The 24,184-nt window shown below is 41.1% G+C and overlaps 1 protein-coding gene and 1 long non-coding RNA gene across 4 annotated transcripts; one reads left to right on the top strand and one right to left on the bottom strand.

Annotated features, from left to right (window-relative positions):
• The first annotated feature begins 2,251 nt into the window (after nucleotides 1-2,251).
• Nucleotides 2,252-23,223, top strand: lrch4 (leucine-rich repeats and calponin homology (CH) domain containing 4). 3 transcript variants are annotated; one of them, XM_058067956.1, is made up of 18 exons: nucleotides 2,252-2,625; nucleotides 12,782-12,926; nucleotides 13,383-13,512; nucleotides 13,603-13,708; nucleotides 13,795-14,041; nucleotides 14,116-14,212; nucleotides 15,057-15,174; nucleotides 15,258-15,400; nucleotides 15,472-15,524; nucleotides 16,254-16,397; nucleotides 16,976-17,044; nucleotides 17,769-17,823; nucleotides 17,902-17,965; nucleotides 18,048-18,149; nucleotides 18,978-19,054; nucleotides 19,124-19,261; nucleotides 19,369-19,446; nucleotides 23,020-23,223. In XM_058067956.1, the coding sequence occupies exons 1-18, from the start codon at nucleotides 2,454-2,456 to the stop codon at nucleotides 23,119-23,121; spliced, it is 2,040 nt and encodes a 679-aa protein (XP_057923939.1). In that variant the 5' UTR covers nucleotides 2,252-2,453; the 3' UTR covers nucleotides 23,122-23,223. The 3 variants fall into 3 exon arrangements, with proteins under 3 accessions (XP_057923939.1, XP_057923937.1, XP_057923938.1); XM_058067954.1 differs by lacking the exon at nucleotides 23,020-23,223 and adding an exon at nucleotides 19,612-22,440; XM_058067955.1 differs by lacking the exon at nucleotides 23,020-23,223 and adding an exon at nucleotides 19,612-22,440 and having other exon boundaries at nucleotides 15,475-15,524.
• On the bottom strand, nucleotides 16,080-24,179 carry LOC131125985 (uncharacterized). The gene is made up of 3 exons (XR_009129091.1): nucleotides 24,036-24,179; nucleotides 23,005-23,157; nucleotides 16,080-16,346 (listed from the first exon to the last, which is right to left on the bottom strand). It is a non-coding gene; the product is annotated as an uncharacterized LOC131125985 (long non-coding RNA).
• Between the last annotated feature and the right edge of the window lie 5 nt (nucleotides 24,180-24,184).

The raw sequence follows: 24,184 nt of genomic DNA on the forward strand, positions 1-24,184 counted from the left end.
TGCATTTTATCTAATAAATGTGAATACTCAAAACTAATAGTGGATTTACTGGCGTTTCTTCTCAACATATTTAGTTGTTGTAAACACACACAGAGACACACGTACACACAAGACAAAGAGACAAGTGTGGAAAACATTCAGTGCCAATTTACAAGTGTATGTGTGAATGTGTGTTTCCAAGACAACATGCACAGCTGGTGTTGGGATGGTTAGGATAAATCACATACCATTCATTCTCAGTCGAAGTCCTTTTTGCAGCAGTCACTCTCTCCCTTGACCCCTAGCTTTCTTTTCCCGCAGTCTCTGTCGACCTGCTCCTCTTGTCTGTGTCACTTATACTCTATTTTAAAGATGGATTTGTACTGTATAAGGTTTGTTTCCATTTCCTTTCTAGATCCTTTCAACCAGGGCCAAGACAAGGGTGTACTGAAAGGTTTCCATGGGTGTGCAGGGAATGTTGGCCATTGACAAACACTTTAATTTTAGAATTTAAAAAAATTGAACAATGAAGTAAAAGTCCAATTGCCTCAGTGGGGAACCTCAGTAGGCTGGCTGCAGATCTACTGGTGAAACACAGCCAATATAATCTACTCCGTAGTATGTGGGTGGAGATCCAATGTACTTGGGAGGATGCAGAAAAGCCCAGAGGAAGAAGAGACAGGCAGAGAGCGTGAGAAACTATGATGTCACTACTCTCTCTGCAGGGACTTGCGGGTGACAGAACGGCATTTGGTGCTAAAACATCGAAGTGCTCTTCTGTCACATCATACTCAAATAATAGTCACAATTGTCTTTTTATGCATCCATAGCACTGTCTTGCTTCATATTCAATTACTTTTTCCATTGACTTAGACAAGGTCTGCTGAATCAAAGCATATCACTTAATTGGTATTCATGCACATCAACGAGGAGACATAGCACAGAAGTACTCCATATTGCAACTTTATTGTTGGTCATAATGAAGAAAATGCAGTCAAATTGATATTGAGTTATGGAAGCATTATACAGTGATACAGTGCACGGAATGGATTGATGCATAAGTCTTAAGGGATGTTGCATAGCATATTATCAAAAGTACCCCCCCTCCCACACACACACACACAACTTACACACATTAGTCACAATTGCATGCTGAGTGCTCAGCAGGACAGATGGTCCAATGAGATGCTGAGGTGGGAGGAAGGGAGGAAACAAGGGCTAAAGAGTAGGATGGATGAAGAGGACAATGCAAATACTGTAGATGCGGAACTGTGTGTGTGTGTGTGCTAGTGGAGGAAGAATAAAGGTAATAAACCTTAGAGGAGGCAGACAATGTAGTCCTGCTGACACTGCATTTGCATCTAGAGACATGTATTTATTTCCTTTCACTGTTCCTTTTTGTTGTTTTTGTGTTTTTCAATCATTGTACCTTATTATGGCCACAATGGACCACAGTAAATGCATTTAATTAGCATCAAGGGTTGTCCAAACCTTTTTTCACTGAAAAATTGAAGGATGCGAGGGGACATTTTGACACATTTTTCCAGTGTAGGTAAATAAACGATTTGAGCAAAACATCCCCATATGAGCTTTGTTTTATAGGTGACAAAGCAAATTAGTGTAATAACTAATGATATATATATATATATATCATTAATAAAGATGTAATTTTATTTTTACAATATCCTGAGGACCAAAAATGAAATTATAATAGCCCCCGGTCCACACTTTGGACACCCGTGAAATAATTAAGCAAGCAGAGGTCTCGCCCCCGTCAGTGTCAATCAAAAATACTGGCGTTGTGACCACACCTATTCCTTTTCCTCTCTTGTCAGAAGTGTGCTGCTCAGACTTCCGAGTTGGGACTGTCACAGTAAAACTCTTCAAATGATGAAAAGCAGTCTAAATGTAATTGTGTTGGGTTTTATTGCGGATGATGTACAACAAAAATACATCAAGGCAGTGTCCACAGCTTTAAAAAGTCACCCAAACCAAACTTATACTGGTAATGGTAATTCGAACATGCGAAACAATTTATGTAGCAGTACATCATATGTTTTCACGTGCACAATTCAAGATGTCTGAAAACCGAAAACAAAGAAATATTATAAATGGTTGTAAATATTAGTGGTTATATTTGCTGTATAGAGCTTTGATGTTGGACTATGTGAACAAAGCTTGCTATTCTTGTTCTTTTTTCGTGACGAGCATGGTGTTTTATTGTGTAAGACGACGCCGGTATTATTGTTGCGACATGTGCGTACTCGACGCAACTTCCTGGCAGATTGACAGCTTCACAGCGCCAGTAGTTGTATGACGCTAGTCGGGGGATATTCGAAAGCTTTTCTATTCATCTACAAAACAATATTCTACTCAAAGAGATCTATTTTTAGAGTTTAAAGGGACTGACTGTACCATAGAGGGACACGGACGCCCAAAACAAAGTAAGAAGGGACGCCCGAAGTGCGTGTTTGATGGCGGCTGGGGATGGAGCCCAGCTGCCGGCCACAGTAGCGGCCAGTCGGAGTGTGGAGAAAGCCCTGGAGGACGCCGCCGCTAGCGGGGCTCTCAACTTGGCAAACCGAAAGCTGAAGGAATTCCCTCGGAGCGCCAGGAACTACGACCTGTCCGACATTACCCACGCAGGTAACTTTGGATATTTCTTTATTTCAACATGAAGCATTTTTTTAGTCAGAAGTTAGCGTCTTTTGTTTTGCCGCCACCTGCTTCTCTCCCCCGTTGCTAATTGCTGGGATCCTCCCTTGGAAGTTCTACCCACTGACTGTTAAATATACTACTTAAGACGTATACTATATATCACCAGAAGTCAAATTTTATCATTCGTTTCTTGTGTAAATTGTGTATAAAGTGTAGCTGTTGTCAATTAAGTTACCCCTTTTCAATGCTTCCTACAATAATAAATGATGAAGGAAGAAAATGGTTTCTTGTGGGCTATTTACGCTACGTTTTATAGGGCAAAGCTTAACCTTTAACCAACACCACATGGGGGCTTACTCGAAAGAGTTGTTTAGCCACAAAAGGACAGGTTTCTTTTTGTAGCATTTTAATGTAATGGAGTAAGTTAGCTATTGGATTGCTTATTGATGGTTGTACTGCTTTTACATTGACTTTATCCGTGTGTATTTCAAATCAATGCTTTTTTATTGCTCCATTGAAGATTGTGTTTATTGTTGATTTTGAGTGTGTGTCTGTGTGTGTTGCTAAGCATACAAACTGTCATGTGTGGATTAAGTGAACTACCTGGTTCTTGCCATGCACCCAAAGAGGATTACGCCATCCAGGTTGGCTGACATCAATCTTTCCTCCACCGTGACTTAAAGCAACTCTGACTAATTATGACCATCTGCCCCATAACAAGCCAGGTCTTGACCCACAGAGGCTTTGAACACATCACCATGCTCATCCACTTGTTATTAATAACAGCACAATGCTAGTGACGAGTAAAGACAGGACTGTACAGTCGATCGCTGTTATTGGTAATGGGTTGCTTTCAATCAGCAAACAGTGAAAAACTGAAAAAAATTACATTGCACTTTTTGGATCTTAAGGAGGTTCTAAGTAGACTAAAAATGTTATATTTTATGGAATAAGAAATTAATTCCAAACACCATTTAAACGGAAATAGGCTGAGTTTAAGGCCACAGTTTTTAAAAGCAAAACTTTGGTTTCAGTGTCATTCTCTTTCGGGTCGCTGTCATCATTTCTTGATGACAAAGGCAAAATAGGCCTCTCTTGTTGAACGCAGTCTGATTTAAAAAAAAAAAAAAAAAAAAAAAATCCGGCAGTGCACCATTTCTGTTGATATTGGACGCAGCAAGACCGTCATCTTAAAGGGGACCTATTATGCTAATTTTTTGACCCATTGTGAGTTGTGGTCTCCTATAGAGCAGCTACACACAATAACCCGAACAGAAAACTCCCAAACGGTCTGTTTTAATTTATTCCAATCATGGCCTCTGGGCATGCCCACTCCGCTGTGATAGGTCACGTGCCCAAAGTACTGCCTAACTATGAACCATATAAGGAAGTACGCCCATCTGTTCATCACGAACGGTCAGTTTTACCACGCCTTTTGAAACTGAGTCTTTTGAGCCATCCCAAACTTTTTTCAGGGCTCACTTCCAAATGCGCAAACCTCATTATCTGAAACTTTGGCACCGTTTTGGGACATCTTGTGCTTTTTCCACTTTTCGGACCTATACATGTGTTACAAATGTTGTATTCTTGTGTTAAACGATGCCAGAGTTTGCACATTTGTAAGTGAGCTGTTTCAGAGAGTGTTCTAATACTGGCAGTTTGTGATGTCACAGACTGCCGGACTTCCTTATATGAGCATACACTGTAGGCGAGATACACTTCCTGCCCTCCACCAAGCTCTGCTTCCCCCGTCCTCCGCAAAGCTTTACGGTGTTAGCAATGTTTCCTAGGAAGGGTGTCTTCAGGTCTAAGGGAAAGCCACATTTGTTTACAATTTATTGGTACATGTGTCTTATGTGTCTTATGATGCAGAATAGACAAAGTGTAACGTAACTTAACCATGTTCGTTCCTACTAAACAGCATGGAGGAAGTCAGTGGTTTGATTTAGAATATATTGCTTTTTTTAAAGCAAACTCTCTTCAATACAATAGTCATTTATTGACTGTCCCGAGTATGAGTGGGACCTACATAGCAACAGCACTATCACTGTTGCTAGGGAGCCATATATCCTACTGCCAACTTGAAATGAACAGCGACGGAGATGAATAACAGCCAACGTGGAAAACTAACTTCACCACAGTAAACGAGTAAAGTGAATAGAGTAACATGCGGTCTCGTCAACTTCCTGGCTAAAGCTCGCATTAATGTCAGGTAAAGTACACAGCATTAGTTAGCTGGATATTTGAAATGGCCACCGTATTCACAGTATTAAGTATCATTTGTTTGCTGCTTCAATGCTGGGATAAGATCCACATCATTTATTGTTTTGCTTACCTGATTGGTTGAAAGAAGTACGGCATAGCCCGTCAAAATGCGTCATAAATGTGGCGGTAAACTGTCAATCTGTGAGTGGTGCATCCTTCTTGGCGCAATCCTCATTTTTTGCACAATTTCAGCTCAACTAGCAAGTGCTGTCACACACTGTCCATGGTTGAAATGGACGAACACAAACGTTCATTCCCCGCCTCTTTTCGTTTGATGTTATGCCACTGGCCAATTACCAAATGTAGGCACCGGAAGTTGAAAAAGAATGGTTCCAGGACAATCGGAATGTCAGAACTGGTTCCAATTGATGCTCGATACCTAACCCTACTAGTGAACCAGCTAGCTCCAATTTATTTGTCCTAAACTTCAGAAAGGATTTCAAATGGAGTGGGGAAGAAAGACAAAGTAAGAAGCCAAAAACCTACCACTTCCACACGGATGAGGATGAGGACTTCTTTTCACTCTTATGTCAGACATGCCATGCAGAGTGACAGTAATGTCATGTGTCATCAATGTTTTGTGTCATAACTGACGCGCAGTGGCCAGAATACTTAATATAATTTGTATTATTTGAATTAAATGGGCCATAGTCAACCACAAAACAGCGATCATTATTTTTTTGAAAAACTGCGATAGAGTGAGCGATAACTGCAATGTAGCAAAGGATGTCTGTATGCGTGGATCCACTGTCGTACAAAACACAGCTGAAGATTTGCTCCAGTGTTCTTATGTTGTAGGGTTTGTTTTGCTGGTAAAATTGAGTGTCCGACTTTGTGCTAGTATCAGGATGAAGAGAGCCCCCCCCCCCCCCCCCTTCTGGCAACTTCCTAGCTCCAGGAAGGTCAAAGGTTTGTACACATTCGCACAAAGAAGGCTTGCTTCTTTCCCAGAACGCCAGAAGCCAATAAAGCTTGGGCCTTGTATGCTCCACACACAGTCTGGACCCACAAGTGTGCGTGTTGTTGTTGTGCGTGTGTTTTTGTGTAGTAGTCGGTCTTTGATGAGCATATGTGCAGCCCACCCTCAGGCTCAGTGAATCACTAGACGGTTTTGTCATGGGTGATATCTAATATCTTTAAGAAATGGCGATGCTATTTCTTTGAATAAGATTGCAGCCAAAGTGCCGTATTTTCTTTGTTTATTTTGGTGGGTAAGAGACCGTGCCTCTTCGTAGCAACACGGCTGCAGATCTGTGATATTAAAAACCAAAAATAAATAACAGAAATACTCTGAATTTCACATTGGGTGACAATACAGGTATCAGCTCACTTACTTACTTCACTTTAGCAACATTGTGTGTAGAATACTCTGTGTATGTTAATGAGGTGTAATGTTTTTTCACTTTAATCAAAGTATGTGTTTTGGATGAAGCAATAAGTAAGTGCTTGGCGCACAATGAACTGTTATACTGTGGGTTCCATCATTTTGTTTTATGTATTTGTTTTTGTCACAAACCTTTTCATGTCACAAAATGACAATGTGCAAATGGATTGAAATTGACATCAGATTGAGTTTTACACACAACAGGCAAGAAGAAAGTATTTGACACAGTTTCCTCAAGTCATTCTATGTATTTGCAGTATATTTTCACATGGCTATGGCTTCACATCATTGTAGTCTGTGCGTCATGACCCTTAAAGAAACGGCACTGTCGCTGGTACACCTGTGAATACTCTCATTTTTACTCCTTGTGTTTGGTTGCTTGTTAAGCCTCCTGACACTCACTTGCAGTACTCCTTGTGTACACTCGCTAGCGGAGACAAAAACACATGTGCATGTCAATTTATTGAGGCCGACAAAATTAACGAGTTTTTGATTTATTGTCCGATTAATTGATTTATTGTTTATTGTGATATATTGTAGCTTCTTGCAATAGCGATGTACATCATGATATATTCTTTGGTGTAATTATAACATTTCAAAACGGGTTACAGGTTACAAATTCTCCTTTCGTAGGGCCCTCTGATTTCCTACAGGCAGAATCGCGACCGGTAAAAATCGGAATCAAGTGTTAAAAGTGACATAATGTGAACAAAATGCTGTCATCATGAGAAGGATGAATGTTTGTGTGGGGAAGTACTTCCACGGCGTACCGACCCCTACCTAACTAAACACGTAGAAACGGGTACCAGAAACACTGGAAAAAGTTATTGCGAGCATGCTCGCTTGCTAGTTTAGTTTAGCAGAGCATGCTTGTGTATCTGTGTGTGTGCATCGCAGGCAGTACGAGTGTGTTTACACCGTGTGTGTTTTACCGCTTGTTAATGCAAACAAGCGTTTTACAATGCTTGCTGACGTCATGTAGTTTGTGGGTGAAATAAGGACGAGAGACACTTTTATTCTTGCTCCCAAGCTCGTCTTAACTGTGAACTGTAAACATTTTTGGATGTTAACTGTAAAATGCGCTAACCGTGGTGGACGTTAACCCAGGTACCGCTATTGATTGAAACTTTGTCAGTGGTAGTTGTACACACAGCTAGCTGACTATCGTGCAGCCAAAGTGGGATTGCTTGACGCTTAGTGATTGTAGCTGTGGATGGGTGTGTCTATGAGATGTGATTGACTCATAGTGATCAGTCTCGGCTCAGGCGTCCTCCTGACACTGAACAAGATAAGTATTGGAAAATTGATGAATGGAGGAAATATCTAAGTTCTTGATGTCTGTAGTGGCTCAGTTCAAAGTTCAAACATGAGCCACATGAAACTTACAAACACTAGCGTGTGAGTGTGAGGCAGCATGCATGTGAGCCTCACATTTGGGGATAACTTTGTCGCAGTTGTTTACATCTGTTGCGTGTCGTACAAACCGCATGTGTACATGCATGTTGAGTTCTACCCCTTTCTCAAGTACACTGCCTCACAACCAACCCCCCAACACACACACACACACACACAGAGCTCAGCCCAGCCCCCTCTTGCTTTATTTCCTCTGGCCTGCGGATGTTGGCTCACAGTTCACTAAAGTCTTCACTTCTGCTTTGTCTTGTCTTCACTGTCTGTCTTTTTCACTGCAGGGACCTATGAAGATGATAGTGTCATTAATATTTTTTTTGCAATTTCTTCCACTTCAGGAGAATGTAAACACTTTTCACTCAATAACCAAAAAATGACATGTATTCCCTGATGTCATGATGGTCACAGTTCTGTGATCCTACTCCTTTTCGAACATATTGAATGAATGTTGAAACCAGTTTCATACCAGTTTCGTGATTGTGGTCGAAGAGCAGCCAAATAAGTGGCTACTGTGCATAAAATTGTTGTTTTTTCAATGCTTGACTTCAATTCACTAAATGCTAGTCCGTGTTGATGATTCAGAGCATGAATCATGTGTCATGGTGGAGCATTGAAAGTATTTTTGAGCGCCGTGGCAGCTGGTGCAAAGTGGTTCTCCCTCCCCACTCCCATGGGAGGTAACCAGAGCGAAGGCTGAGACATACAAGACCACGCTTGACTGTCGGTGCTCCAAGGCTGGATTCAAACCCTCAACATTATATTTTGTCTCCTGCACACACGCTCCTGATGTGACACAATGGAACCCTAGGAGGGTGTGTAAATAATCTAATGGTGTGTGAGATGGACTGGCTTGTGAATAATGAAAGACCAGGCCTTGTATGTCTTATGTAAGCTGGCTGATCCATGAACCTCCACACTGTTTGCTGTCCAGATGGCTCATTGAGAGAGGAAGTTCACGATGCAGCATGCTCGGGGGGCCTCTGAGGGCATCTCTAACGCAGTGTGGTCGTCAACATCACTTTTAAATCATTACTCTTAACTTTTCACGTTCACGTTCTTAATAAAAGTGTCCTGGTAGTAGATGTACATTTTAAGAAAAATGCTGACCAGAGGTTAATTGCGGTTCCATATAATTAGGTCACATGGAAGATGGGAACCGTGTCAAATTGGCAAAGATGTTCATGACTGCGCAGTCGACCTCTGCAACGGGTCATTAATGGTCCTCAAGATATAATTGGTAGCCTTCAGTGACGTCTGGCTGACATGAGGTTACTATAAAGAATACCATAATTGCATAAGGCTGCATAGACCTTCATTTGAAGAGCCCACATTGTGCATGTTTGTCATGTTTGTCGACAACTTCAGTTAGCTTTAGTTAATTTTTTGTGTGTAATTAAAAAATATATATATTTTTCCCCTTTTACACCTCTTTTACCAGTATGGAGTACGTCCATATGTGACAGTAAATAAAAAGTCTGTTAATTAAATGTAAAAATCCTTACATTTATTGATGCAATCATTGGCCAATTTTGCCCAGTATTTCAGAAACGGATGAAACTTGGTGAACATTTCTAATGGGATGTCAGCCTCTGCACATACGCAATACTCAACAAACTAATCGCTGTCCTTTTGGTTAAGGAAGATGTAGTCACCATTGCAATCCCAATTGGTGATTAATGGAAGATAGTATTTTGTTTACACAATTACAGTATGTGGCGAACAATGCTCTTATTTTGAAGTCTGGGTTTCTCAGAATAAATGTACCCGTACTTGTCCTTACTCCACTCACAACTTGCACAATGTCAGTCGGCATCATAAAACGCTTGTTGCATTAACAAGCTGCAAAACACAGTGTAAACACTCATACAGCCTGAGTGGCGCACACACACAGCCGCACTAACATGCTCTGCTAAGCTAAGCTAACCCTGCTAGCTTCCATCCACGCTTTGTAAGAGAGGAGACTCAAAGTTGTTTTTTTTTGCCAACTTTCAAGTAATTGGTGTTTTAGACTAGTTTTTGTGTGGATACTCCACCACAATTGAACATTCCACTGTGGAAATACTTCCCCACACAAATGTTTTTTCATACAATGACAGCATTTCATAGTAGATTATAATTTTACTGGTTTTTACAGGTCAGCAATTCCATTCCTCTGAAATCTTGATATTGTATGTGCAGCGGGGCTGCAAGATTCAGTATGTCAATAAAAGCGTGGTAGGAGGTCAGCTAGACTTTTTTAGTTCACTCCAAAAGAACCCGGCTTCCTCAACAAGTACTGTACGCAAGGTACACCCTGGATGGGTTGTCAGCCAATCGCAGGCCTTTCAATATATATATATTTTTACTAATAATGGGCCATAGCCGACCACAAAAACAGCAATAATTTAGTAATGATTACATTTTTGGATATGATGAGGGAGCGATGTAGCGAGGGACAACTGTACTTGGAATAAGATTACAAAAGATGTATATTGACATTGCATATTTGTCAATTTTTTAGTTTTTTGTCCACCCCTAAGCTACAGTCTTCCTGAATTATTTAACACAATTTTTACCTCTTTATTCCAAATGTCTGCTACAGTGACTTTCTTCTCTAGCCGTGTTTTCACAGCTCGGTTATGTGTATGCAGTTGCCATGGCGATGTGTGCAGTGTTGCTACTTTTGCCATCTGCTTCGTCTCTTGCATATTTCTCACTTTTCACTGTGCTCCACTCTCGAGTTGTAATCAGGTTTTTACAGATGTAATCACAGAGATGTATTTTTTGTTGTTATGCTGTTGATGTGTTCACAAGCTGAGCTTTGCATGCATTGGGAGGGAGAGAATGGCGAGGAGGAGGAGGAGGTGAAGGGGGAGAGAGTGTGGGAGGAGAGGAGCCCAAGTCAGAAATGATTTCTTTGCCAAGGACATAATAACACACACCACCGTCATCTGCTATAGGAAGAGTCTTTAACTTTGACCTATTCATTTTACTTTACTCAAAAGCTTCTGTTATTTAAACACTATTTCTTCTTGTTGAGTGCATGTCGCACAGCTAGAGGTGCTTATTACAGACATGTGGTTTTCCCGAGACGCTTTCAGCTCGAATGACTGCACAGGTGAAGACAACTATAGCTTCTCGTGCTACTTGATGCCTAACTCGCTGGCAGAACAGTGTTGAAACATTTGATATGACCCACAATTGTGAAACTGTCTGAATAAGCTTGTGGTATTTGCTTGTGAGTTGACAGGCCCGTCAACCTTTTTTTTGATGATGCATTCAAAGGCCTCTTCTTTAAAAAAAAAAACGTGAATAGCACTAATATGTGCTGCAACCTGATACTTGTCAAAAGGAGACTGGTAGAGCTTTTCTTTTTGATTGCATGGTGTGACTTCATGCGTATTCCCTTAGTGCGATGAAATGTTTGTGATTCACCTTTGGCCGCACCCCAAGCAGTGATTTCATAGCAAGTGTTTTGTATTAGCCTCTAAGAGTATGAATAGCATTTATTGGATCTATTACACTCTGGCTCTGGTAAACAGTGGAAAATACATGTATTGTACACCAGTATAAATCGTCTTCAGAAAAGTATTTGCTTTTATTATTTCAGCCTTTAAATGGCGGTGCAAATGGCGTGTAACTTCATGAACTGCGAGTTGTGACTACTTTTAATGTTATCCGAGGAGAGCTGTCCTCTTGTATTGGACTTCATTCATATCATAGTGCTCGGTAGGAATGTTGTCCTACTTTTATGCAGCACTGCACAGCATTTTTTATCCCTTGACCAGTGACCCACATAGAAATAAAAGGAAATGAGGGGCCAAAAAGACTGAGGAAGTACTTTGGATACTCTAGGCTGATGGATGGTGATTGTATATGTCATCCCTGTGTGAAGGGGACACGGTCATGGTATTATGAATGATGCATAAAATACACGATATCCAATAGTATCACTGTGTAACGTGGTGTAAAGGGGTCAATGTGTGTCAAGCTTGTATCTGTCAGCACCATGACGGTGTTACCATCTTGTCAGTCTGTTGATGTCAGGCTGAATCACAGCATGCTAATGTCAGACCACATGTTTCTCCCATGACGCTTTACCAATGCTAGGGATATTTGGGATGGTGCTTCCTGGGAATATGCTGCTATACTACATAGTATTCTTATATTTAATGCTCGTGCTCATGTGGTAAAATATGTATGTACTGTATATGTTGATCCATGACACATTTATTGCAGTGTTTGACAACGTGATCAGTTTTCCTGCAGTAGATTACTTTAGGTTTGCTGTTCATTCACCTTCTTTCTAAAATGAGGGTTCCCACATATCTCTAGCAGCAATGGCTACAGAGACCAGACAGCCCCTCCATCCCCCATATAGACACCACTTCCACCCCCACCTTTTGTTCACGCAGCGCCCCTGCAGCTATGGGACACTGGAGAGTGGAAGAGATTGGGATTACACCACAACTGTACTTCATCTATTCCACTGTATTAGATGAAACCACACCCCAGGCTGCTTTGTTTATTCAGCATAAACATGCATGTTTATTTGATTATTAGTCCTTCTGGATCATGCCTATGAATATTGTCATTCATGCAGGTCATTGTATTCTGAGGGCATTGAATCAATCAGAACCGGACTCTTCAGTTTGTCTTTGAACATGTTTTGCCTCTCATCCACACAGGCTTCATCAATTCATGCTCTAAAACTAGATAGGATGGCGCTAGTGCTTTTAGATCAAATTTTTGTGCCTTAGGTTGTGCCATTCCATTTTATCAAGCGCCTTGTTTAAATAACTTCCTGCGGCCACGCAGCTTATAAAAACAAATCGATAAACAGCCATCGGCATGTCTGCCATTGACTGACTTCCGTGTCAGTGAAAGCTCAGTTGCTAATGGTGCTTTTTCCAGTAGACATCTAGTCTAATGATGGCTTTTTGCCTGCACACTTCATTGCTTCTTAACAGTGTTTCTCCAGGGAAGGCCATATGGTGAGCGGTAAAAGTAAAGTGTGGGGATATACAGTAAGAGGAAGAGAGATGATAAGCAAACAAATAAGCAGGAAGTCTGATATATGGTCTGTGTGTTTTTGTTTACATTCAGATCTGTCCAAGAATCGTCTGTGTGAGCTGCCAGAAGAACTTGGTCAATTCATTTCTTTGGAAACGCTGAGTCTTTACCACAATGGCATGCGTTCACTGTCCTCCTGCCTGGGCCACCTCCAGGCCCTCACCTACCTCAATCTCAGGTAAAAAAATAAAATGGATATTTCTAACTAAATTAGTGTTTGTGTCAGTAAATCAAACAACAAACTAGTTAATTGCTTCTTGCAGACCAGGGTCTCATCTACGAATGTGTGTAATTTCCGGCTTAAAGGAATTGTGGACAGAATTTCGGAATTGGCTAATAAATACGGAATCTACAGTTAATGCAGAATCTTGCGGAAAAGGACATAAAACTTAAATGTGTCTTGAATGTAAGCAAATAAAGGTTTTATCCAACATTGCATTAACTGTTTTGCCATTATTGACTTCAACATTTGTGGAAACGGTTGCCATTGTACATGGTGCAGATCATTTGCCAATCAAATCTAATATCCCATATTGTATCTGTTTGTCACATGTGAGTGGGGGAGTGTCAATAGATTGTAAATAATACATAATTAGTATGATAATTAGTATGAAACATGTGTTTGCGTCCACAGCCGAAACCTTCTATCAAGTTTGTCCCCGTCAGTGTTTGAGCTTCCTCTCCTGCGAGTGCTCATCATCAGCAACAACAAGCTATCTTCACTGCCCGCCTCCATATTCTCCCTCGCACAGCTCCGTCAGCTGGTAACCCTCACGCACACACACACACACACACGGTCCAGTGTAATTCTATTGTGCTGTTTGATGTCAAGGTTTGCTTTTTGTCTCTGTCAGGACGTGAGCTGCAATGAGCTGCAGTGTTTACCACCAGAGCTGTGCCAGCTGGAGTGTCTCCGGGACTTAAACCTGAGGAGGAACCAACTCACCACTTTGCCTGAAGGTACGCACAATTGCAACTGAATCATGACATTGGAATACAATCGTAATATCACAGAATGTCAACAAAGCTTCTTTACCAATGTTCAGAAATCTCAGAGCTCCCACTAGTTCGACTCGATGTGTCCTGCAATCGCATCACCCGGGTGCCCTTGTGCTACCGCCACCTGCGGCACCTTCAGAGCATCTTGCTGGACAATAACCCACTGCAGATGCCACCTGCGCAGATCTGCTCCAAGGGCAAGTACCACATCTTCAAATATCTCAACATGGAGGCCTGCAAGAGGAGCCAGGAGGAGCTGGAGAGACACCTAAGGCCCACAGGTTTCAACAGCTGGTCAGTGGCTTGGCACAGTACATCAGCAACACTACTAAGCTTGTAGTCCTTAATGAGTAACGTGCATGTTGCAGTTTGTCAGATCAAGAGCTGTTCACCGGCCAGTTTGGAGGCCTGGACTCTGGTTTTAACAGCGTTGATAGTGGCAGCAAAAGATGGTCTGGAAACGAAGTAAGTCCACATTACAAACATTGAACATTATATTGCATACCTGCCAACCTGTACACATTTGTCACAATTCGGCATGCGTTTTGAGCCTTCAATACTACGGATGTCAGTAGAGACACAACTCAAATGATGGGACAAAACAGTGTTTTTTTTAAAGTTTTTTTTCCAAATTTTAAGAAAAGTGCAATGAAAAATAAGTCACAAAACAATGAAATGTGTATTTATTTGCCGATCAATGTATCAGTGAATGTTGCCTGTTGGTCTGTAACTTTTTTTCCCAAATGGTAAAACCGGGTTGGTTGGATAAGTTTAGATGGGCCAGTTAATTTTGTGTTGATTTCCACCATTTTAGAACAAATTGGGCATCCTGGCTTGTTCGTGTTGATGGACTCACCTTGCTCATTATTAATATTCCCATACAGAGGCTGTGGCATTTAAATTTCTACCTTATATTGGTCGTCACGAGGCGCCACGTCACTTGCTGTATGACCCCGCCTCTCCCCACAGGGACACAGCAACTGTTTGACTTCACTGTTTGAGGCGAGAGAGGAGGAAAATTATCACGTTAATTTTCATTTATTGTGTAATTAATGTGCTGTATTTATTATCGCAAGATTTTTTTTTTTAAACAAGACATTGTGTTTTGATCTCATGCGATCTTACGTACGCATTTTGTCGCACCTCCCCCTGCAAACTCTTAGTGTGACATGCACTTCCCAAAAATATACGGACAGTACATAACTCCTGTGAAAAGTGGGGATCCACTGTACATTTCTTTAAGGTTAGCAGGTCTGTTACTGTAGTAACATGTACTTCCCTGACTGTGTGTATGTATGTGTGCCTCCAGTCAGCAGATGACTTCTCGGAGCGTTCCCTCCGCATGTCCGAGGTCAGCAGAGACCAGAGAAACCTGGAGGAGGAGAAGGAAGAAGAGGAAGATGTCTCTCTTCTAGAATCTAACAAAGGTGAGTGTAGCCAGCAGAAGATGTCTTGTCAGACAGTAGAATAGAATTTAAAAAAAAAAGTCTCCATTGTGCTTTGTTTGCAGTCAATGGCCAAGCTGAAAAGACAGACTTCATTGACAGCAGCGTGACCGAGGAAGAGGACGATGAGATGAACCACCACGAGATGGACCCCCCTACTCCTACTACTCCTACTCCTACTCCCCCTCCTGTAGTGGTACATCGAGTGGTACGTGTGTCACTCTGCGACATGAAGCTTCTTGCACAACTTCCTGTATTCATTGAGTCAATGATTTCCAGCAGCTGAAGGAGAGAGAGTCGTCGTCCCACAATAACGACTCCACAAAATGCCGGTTTGTAACTTTTTACATCACTTTTTCCCCACTCTGTCATCCGTGTGATCCAAGGTCACCTGATAAAATATTTGCAGAGCCAGGGAAAGTCAACAGAACGTTATTTGTCATTCAGCTAACTGTGGCCCTCTGTGTAGTCATCTAGTCAGTGTAATCAGTGTTTCCCACAGGATTGTAATCTATCTGTGGCGTGGGAGGCACTTTACATTGTAGTCACATTTTTTTTCTGATTATAACGATAACGCACATGTCTTTGTGCAGCTAATATTTCACTAAATTGATAAACAGATGCATTGTAATCCGCACCACATCTGACTTGGCTGGCTTGACCCAAAATGTGCATGACAGCTGGCGAATGTCTTTTTCTGTGGTGCGTTTGAGGTGTGTTAAGATGCAGAGTTACTATATCTACTGTACAGAGTTGTAACGACAACCTACAAGGGCAGTCCCAGTGCGTCCGAATGTATCTGTGGTAGGCCGCCGCAAATTAATGTATGGGAAACAGTAGCTTTCACATTTACCACAATTTGAACACTTTGACAGCATAGCCTAAATCAGTGGCTTTCTACTGGGGGTACCAGTGCCCCTGAATGTACTAGAGGTTTAAAAATAAACATTTTTTTCGATTTTGCAAGTTTACGCCCTTACAAAAAAATATTAACAAAAGTTTTATAATCCATTTATTTTTATTTATATATTTAAAAAACTAGTTCTCTCTCTTTAATGCAGAGCCGCTGTTCATGTGGAGGTCTCCCTGCCCTCGTCACCCTCACCCTCCAGCCCCACCACGGAGGAGCGGCGCCGACCAGGCACGCTGATCATCTGGCAGGAGAGAGAGCGACAACAGCAGCAGCAGCAAGGAGAGAAGGCCAGGTAAATCGTCATTTATGCAATATTGCAATATTATTTTTAAAGTTGATGTTAAATTATTAAAGTCTGTTATGAGGCAAAATCCGAAGACAATCAAGTGTAGTTCATTTTATTGTGGCCACTGAATTCAAATTTGACCAATAAAGTACAACGACACAATTAAAAGTGAAAGTGTTTAGGCTAAAGTCAATCTTATCCCTGTCTCGCTTGCATGTTTTCCTTTTTTTTTATTACAAATTATCAATATGATGGTATACTATTGTCATGCAAGTACAAATAAATATAACAGAGAAAAAACTATAACATGACTTTCATAATGTTATACTATTTCTCTATATTTTTCTATGTCATTTGTAAATGTTTTTGAATCTTGCAATGAAAGTACAACCTTTTACTTTTAATTCATCATCCATACTATTCCATAGTTTTACCCCCATAGCTGAGATGCACAAGCTTTTCTCCAGTAGTTTTTTGCTCCATACACAGTACATATATACAGTATATAGTCATAGATCAACATGAAATAGACCGTAGAAACTCCTGCATGTCATATCTAATTATATGCTGCTCTATTTTTGCAGTTTGCTGAAGGCACTGAACAAAACAGGAAGTTTTGTGGCCTCTGCGCCTCCGACAGGAAGTTGCTCAGAGTAAGATGTCTGAACAGATTCAAGTGCTTCACAAGTGCTTCCCATTTGAGTCGAAATTACTGTCTTCCCGCATTGCTTTGACTAGGATTTAACATTAATGAATAAATTAGAATATCTTTGCAAAGTTCTTAGATACATGTGGTCCTCGGTCTACGAATGCGTTCCGTTCCTACGACGGCATACATTGACTTTCACATTCAGAACTAAATTCATCAAAATCATAACGTTTTTTGGTCATCTTGTAAGATCCGGTGACGCCACTAGTATTTATATGTCCTTTGTGTGTTGCGTGTACAGTGTGAGAGAGACTTGGGTGTTCATTTAGTTATAAGATCCAACTTGCACCAAAACCTGACTTACATCACGTCTAGGAACGGAACTCTTATGTAACATGGTGACCAGCTGTAGACTTAAGACAGTACTGGAACATAACGGTAACCACACAAAATATTGACACACATATTGGCACTGTTTGGACGTTCTCACTTTGGGGTGTATGTGTGTTGACTTATTTTGAGGGGAAGTTTTAGTTACACTTCATACAAACTGTTCACTGACCACTTCTACATTGTCATTTATTCTGTGTTGGCAAAAGAAAAGAAAATATTTGCAGAATAGTGAGGGGTGTATCATTTTTTTGAGGTACATTATATTAATTAAAAGTCATCAATGTGCTGATTTCCTCAGCTATTGTTGCTGTAATTTGTACGTTGTCTCCCTCTAGTGGTCCATCACCAGAGAGCAGCCCATCCCATCGTAGCTCTCGACCGAGATGTGCAGTGAGTAATACTACATTATATTTGTATAAAGTCCTTACTCATGCAAACGTCCAATACATTTTTTTTTCTTATTCTCAGAGCACTGAACACATCGTGTGTTCTTCATCAACATTACTTATCCAGCGCTCCAGGAGCAGGACAGGTACCGCAAAAACACACAAACTTGTAGTCATACACAAACAAAATATGACAAAGAAACCAAAGTTAAAATGGATGTCTTCCAGAGGGACCATCCTCCCCAAAGACGTCTCCTCCGCCCGCTCAGAACCAGAAACCCAACAGCTTCTTGTTCCGCACGTCATCTCGCAGCAACGTCAAACCCGCAGGTATACGCAACTCAAAGCAGCACATAAGTTGACAAAATTGCTTGGGTCCTTCTAAAGCAGGGGTCTCAAACACGTGGCCCGTGGGCCAAATGTGGCCCGCAGGACACTAGTTTGAGGCCCCCGCCTTGATATGAAAGTTTAATGTTAGTGCGCCCCGCGCAAGTTTGATATGGATGCTGTATGGTATCATGTACCCAGAAAAATTATTACGTTTGATTAATGTTCATGTTAAAGGTTAAATAACTGTTAATAGTTATCCTCCCTATCCGTGGGGAAGTGGTAAGTTTTTGGCTTTTTAAGTTTAAAGGAAATAACTTGGAGGCTACCGTTTAGGTCGCTAGCTCTCTTGTTTGCGAGTTAGCATGTGTCTCAAGACCCTGAGAGTATAAATGTGACTATAGTCGTGTTTTGTCATGTCTACAGGGCTCTAATAATGCTTTGTTCATTTTAATCTGAAAACAATAATTTGTCTACCCACCAACTATATGTGGTTTCTTAAGTTTTTATTATTTGCCGTTTTATTATTATTATTATATTTATTTATTACCGATTGATTTTCTTTATTCTTGATTTGTTTATCTTATTTTGTGCAGAAAAATAAAATGAAGATATTTGAGAACAGTGGAATGTTTTATCAGAGCTTTTATTGTAGAAAATCGGAACCAAAGCACTGAAAAAGTTTGTATATTTTTCTGTTTTTAATAAATGTGTTTTTTTGGGAGGGAAAACCTGATGCGGTCCAGTCTCACCCAGACCCTAGCTCCAGTGGCCCCCCAAGTAAACTGAGTTTGAGACCCCTGTTCTAAAATTTTCCAATGACTTCCTCAGGCTTGTCCTCGAGCGAGTCTCGCGTCACAGTTCGCTCGCCCAAAGAAGAAAGAGTGGAGGTCACGCAGCTCCGCAAAGTAAGACGCCTTATTTCTCAACCCCGTCATCACTTGGTCTCACTGGGACTTTCCTTTGTCCCCTCACAGACGCTAGAGACACGGCTGAAGATCACCTTACCGGAGGATCTTGGGGAGGCACTGTCCAACGGCACCGTCCTCTGCCAGCTGGTCAACAGCATCCGAGCTCGTTCGGTGTCCATCATCCACATTCCGTCCCCTGCTGTGGTGCGTCGGTCTGCAACGTGCACCTTTAGAAGACCTCCACGTGGAACACAGTCCACATTATTATTGATATTAATATTATTAACATATGATGGTGTCTCATCTTTCAGCCAAAACTGAGCTCAGCCAAGTGTCGACTCAACGTGGAACACTTTCTTGTTGCATGTCGCAAGCTGGGCGTCCCCGAGGTAAAAAAAAAAAAAGAATACATATTCTGCTTTCTAACCGGATAAAGTGCTGAGTGTTGCTCCTGTTTGGACCGATGTCTTCAATCACACACCGGTCACCGGTCCAAACCTGACGCTTCTGTCCTGCTAACAAAACCTCTCTGTTTTAATGTGTGTGTCCCCCAGATGGACATGTGTGTGTGCTCTGATGTGCTTCTGTCTAAGCTGCCCAATGTGCTGCAATGTGTCAAAGCCTTGCTGGCCCTGCCAGAGGAGGGCCCAGCGGACGACCGCCCCCTCAAGCACCCCCTGCCTTCGTCGTCCTCGCTGCTGTCCACAGATTTCCTGCTCTTCTACTGTGTGGCCATGGTGCTGCTCTACGTCCTCTACTGCTACCTGCTCACTTAGGCTACATCCCATAATAATAATAATAATAATAATACCTAGAACAGCAGTGTGAGTGCACAGCGTTGCTGTTAAAACAAAACACAATGAAAGAAAGCACTACACTGGAACACAGCAGGTTAGCCTTAATGCCTTAGCCTAGCCTAGCCTAGCCTAGCCCAGCCTGCACATTGTAATGCATGAAGTTCTTTGATACATTTCACCAATACACACATTAATGACATATATTTTGACTATGTCAAATCAAAAAATATCCCCGAGTGTTTTAAAATAGCAATGGAGTGTAGTCCAGTGACGGGCAACATGGAGGTAAACTTTTTTTTTGGTGTGGGGGGGAGAAAACAGGCACACCGTGTGCATGCTTGTATGCTGACCTGAAGCGGAACTGTGAATGTCTACTTTATTGTCATCATTTTGAACCTTCTAAAACAGGTGTGTCCAAATGTTTACCATGGAGGGTCACATAAAAAAATCAAAGGAAGGGCCATTTTGATATGTTTATGGATATATATATATCATTTTTCTTTTGTAAAAAAAGGTTAAACATGTTTTATATAATTAAAAACAAAACTTTTTGTTAGTAATAAGCGTTAACAAGTGGCGGATAGTGCATTTGGTACATGGGCCTTCAGTGGGGGCCTCAATTTCACAATATTCTCAATATCATGTTGCAATTATACAAACCATTAATAACATACAAAAGTGCAATGGTATTACACAGAGACAGGCGTTTCACACCACCATTACTCAACACAAAACCCGCTTAAAACTTGAATAGGTTAAATCTTGGAAAAACATATCGCCAATATGCCTGAGTTACATTTCTGCTTGTAACTTTGATCATTTCCGACCACCAATCACCGATAGAAGCTACCTGAAAATTTGGGGCTCTGCTAAATGTAACAAGGATCAGACAACTCCAAACCTTCACACTACGACATCATCTGGAGCAGGCCATAATGAGGATTTACTGTACATAAAACATGTGACATAAAAACTTCCACTTGGAAGCACTGGTCTGGAAGTGGCAACAAAGCCTTTCCCAGGATTCAGGGTTAGCCAACCTATCCTTATGATGTAGCGAGTTTAAGCTAAAGTCCTCCTTGGGAATGGACTGAATGAAATCAAAGAGTATGTTTACTTCTCCCATTGTGCAAATTACGACTCTTAATTTGCTCCGATCAAACAATCAATGTGTTATCTAGCTGGCCAATGAGGTCAATCTGACATCTGATTGGTTCAAGAAACATCTGCATTGCTAATCAAGTTGAGGTGGCTTGGGCCAGCACTCCAGATTCGGAAGGCCCTGGACATATTAGATTGACATGGCAACATGTAGAACCATGTTTAGGCCACTGGACTCGACTCGGCCGAGTGGTTAGCGCGTTAGCTAGGAGACCTGAGTTCGATTACACCTTCGGCCATGTCTGTTTCGAGTTTGCATGTTCTCCCCGTGCATGCATTGGTTACCTCCCACATTCCAAAAACATGCTAGGTTAATTGGCGACTCCAAATTGTCCATAGGTATGAATGTGAGTGTGAATGGTCGTTTGCCTATATGTGCCCTGTGATTGGCTGGTGACCAGTCCACACAGCTGGGATAGGCTCCAGCACCCCCTCGACCCTTGTGAGAATAAACGGTAGAAAATTAATTGAATGCTTAGACCAACAGAGACTTAACATTGTGCCTTTTTTTGTTGACTTTTGTTTCTATAATGTACCGTGGGCCAAACTTTGGACACCCCTGTTCTAGAACATTTAAATAACGCAATGAGACCTAGTGCCTCGCAATAGACGCACCACTCCTACCCTGCTGTGCCCGCTATGAACAGCAGGGGGCAGGGTTGCTGCATCAAAGGCCCAAAAGGCTGACTTTTTCTGTTATTGTCCAAACTAAGGTACAAAACACGCACGTGTACATACATACATACATACATATATATAGATATATATGTTTGTCTTTTTAGGGTTGCAAATGACTTTGTATAAATGTAAACAGCTGATTTAAATTATCTTTTTTTTTTTTTTATTTTGAGTGGTTTCATTAAGAGGGCTTCACTACAATGTTTAAAGCCAGTAAGGTTGGGTTGAAGCTTTTTGAAATCCACTTTGACTCCAACAGGGAATTAAATAATCTAATATACAGGCTTAAAAGAAGTGATTTTTTTTCCCCCCAAAAAACATTTTTTCAGCTATTGCATGAGTTCAAAAAAATGATCGATTCCCCAGAGGCTCTGACTGTTACTTGACACTCGTGTCTGCCTTATTGCACATAAACAAGTCTCTATTCGTGTTTGAGAATGGAATCCTAGAGCCGTGACAAGAGATGAAGCATTCTGTTTGATTTCCTGCATTTGTCAAGTTAGCTGCTGTTTTTTCTACTGTTTGTATTTCTATCGTCCTGCTATTTGCATAACTATACTGTTTGAATACAAATGTTTATTTTATAAAAATCCAACTTATGGCTGGTTTCAACTGAGCAGAAATACACTACAGTGATCTTTTATATTTTATACTTGACGCTCTGGTTTTTCCAAGTTGATCTATGTAGTCGTTGGCCTCTTCTCCCCTCCTGATGTAAAGAATTTATTAAAAACAACTTTGTGACTTTGCTGTTTCCTCACCTGTCTGCTTGCATGCTTTATTTGCTAAGGAACATGTGCAATGTATTCAATATTAATGCTAATAATACAATTGGTAATATAATCTAAACCAGTGGTTCTCAACTAGTGGGTCACAGAGCCATTCAGGGGTTCGAGGGGGTTTGCTTTGGAAAAAATTATGTAATGCCCCAATATCTGTGAATGCACCTCAAAGAAAACACTCCCTTAAGATGAGTTTTTAGTTGAAAATTCCCACAATTTGGGGCAGCACTTGTCACTGATAGGTGATGGTGGGTCCCGCAGCCAAACCAGTTAAGAACCACTGGTCTAAAACCGATGGAAAAAAAACAAGCGAAAACATTGAACAATACGGTACTCAAAAATACAGTAGTTACTGAGGATCTACTGAGTAGGGGTTCGGGTTTTAGGTAGGTTTATTCCTCATTAACTACTGTAATTTAGTGTACCTTATTGTAAAGTGTTACCATGACTACTCCTGGACCTGACTGTTGAGTATTACTCCATGACAAAAAAAAATGGAAGCATTAAAAAGCATGAACTGATGACATACTTCCTCCTCGCTCAGGAGTCCTTGTGTTCACCCCAACTCATCATGGAGGAAGACAACCTGAGTCGACTGGCCCACACAGTCCAGGTTCTGGTCCAATTGGCTGACGGCTCCACGTGAGCCAGTATTTGTTTGACCTCCAAAGAAGTAAATTCTCTGCAAATGAGAATAACATACATAACCTTTGACCCCAAGTTTGATATCAGGTGATGTATCGGAAATATACCTTAACAAATAAAACTTCTCATCATTGATTACAATAAATATATCCTTTTTTTTGCCCTGTCGTCCGAGTGTACAATACATATGCAGCAAGAGGTTATAAGAGACAGTGGACCATATGATGGCCAAATATAAACTATCCCTGTACATGCATGGGAAGTTGTGTGCTGCTGAGCATGTTAATAGTTCTTTTATAGGTTTGTTTTAAAAGCTTTGTGCTTGGAGGGTTTTCAATCAGGTTAATGGTCCTATCTGCTCAGCCTCTTCCTGTCCTTGAGTGAGACAAAAACACACTTGAGGTAAACCCCAAATCGAGTAAAAGTCTTCCATACCCTGCAAGATCAATAGAAGCATCCAATGCGGTAAAATAAGAAGAATCAGTCTTTATCCCTTTTTCTGGAGATGAAGGTTAAATTAGTTTAGAACCAATGTGAATTGGAGCATATTTTCATGCAACCACAAGAGGGCGCAATAGAGCAACCATTCATGGCTTCCATGGCAGAAGGCCGAGGAAACAATCGCCGTTTTCATACCAATGTCGTAAAACTATAACCGCGAATAATAAAAGATATCGATAAGTCAACAAAATATTTAACACACACGTTTTTAATATAACTTAAGAGCAGTCGAATACAGTTTCGAAAATTGTTCATGGCAAAGATTTGTCTGTTGTCCCGACTCACTTGAACTCCTCACTTGATTGACTGCATCATTGCAAACACAATAGTGTAAAGTGTGCTGTTTGTTTAAAAGTAGCGAATATACCTCGAATTTACAAACGTAGCCAGAATAACTAAGGTGAATACATTTACCTGCAGCTATATCGGCCATGAAAACATGCGACAAATTCGACCAAACGTTGTATAAAACTTTCTGTACAACCACCAATGCGGAAATCAGTTCAGAGACCTTTTTTTAGAACCTCGTGGACGTGGTTACGCTCTTCCTCTCGCGGGAATTC

This window comes from Doryrhamphus excisus, chromosome 3 (assembly GCF_030265055.1).
Source record: "Doryrhamphus excisus isolate RoL2022-K1 chromosome 3, RoL_Dexc_1.0, whole genome shotgun sequence".
In the NCBI taxonomy this organism is placed as follows: Eukaryota; Metazoa; Chordata; class Actinopteri; order Syngnathiformes; family Syngnathidae; genus Doryrhamphus; species Doryrhamphus excisus.

Excerpts from the sequence above, each read along its gene's own strand:
- lrch4 (XM_058067954.1), top strand. The coding sequence starts at position 2,454 with ATGGCGGCTGGGGATGGAGCCCAGCTGCCGGCCACAGTAGCGGCCAGT. Across the intron at positions 14,042-14,115 it reads CCCACAGGTTTCAACAGCTG|TTTGTCAGATCAAGAGCTGT; the intron begins GTCAGTGGCTTG and ends TGCATGTTGCAG. Across the intron at positions 17,824-17,901 it reads GCTCTCGACCGAGATGTGCA|AGCACTGAACACATCGTGTG; the intron begins GTGAGTAATACT and ends TCTTATTCTCAG.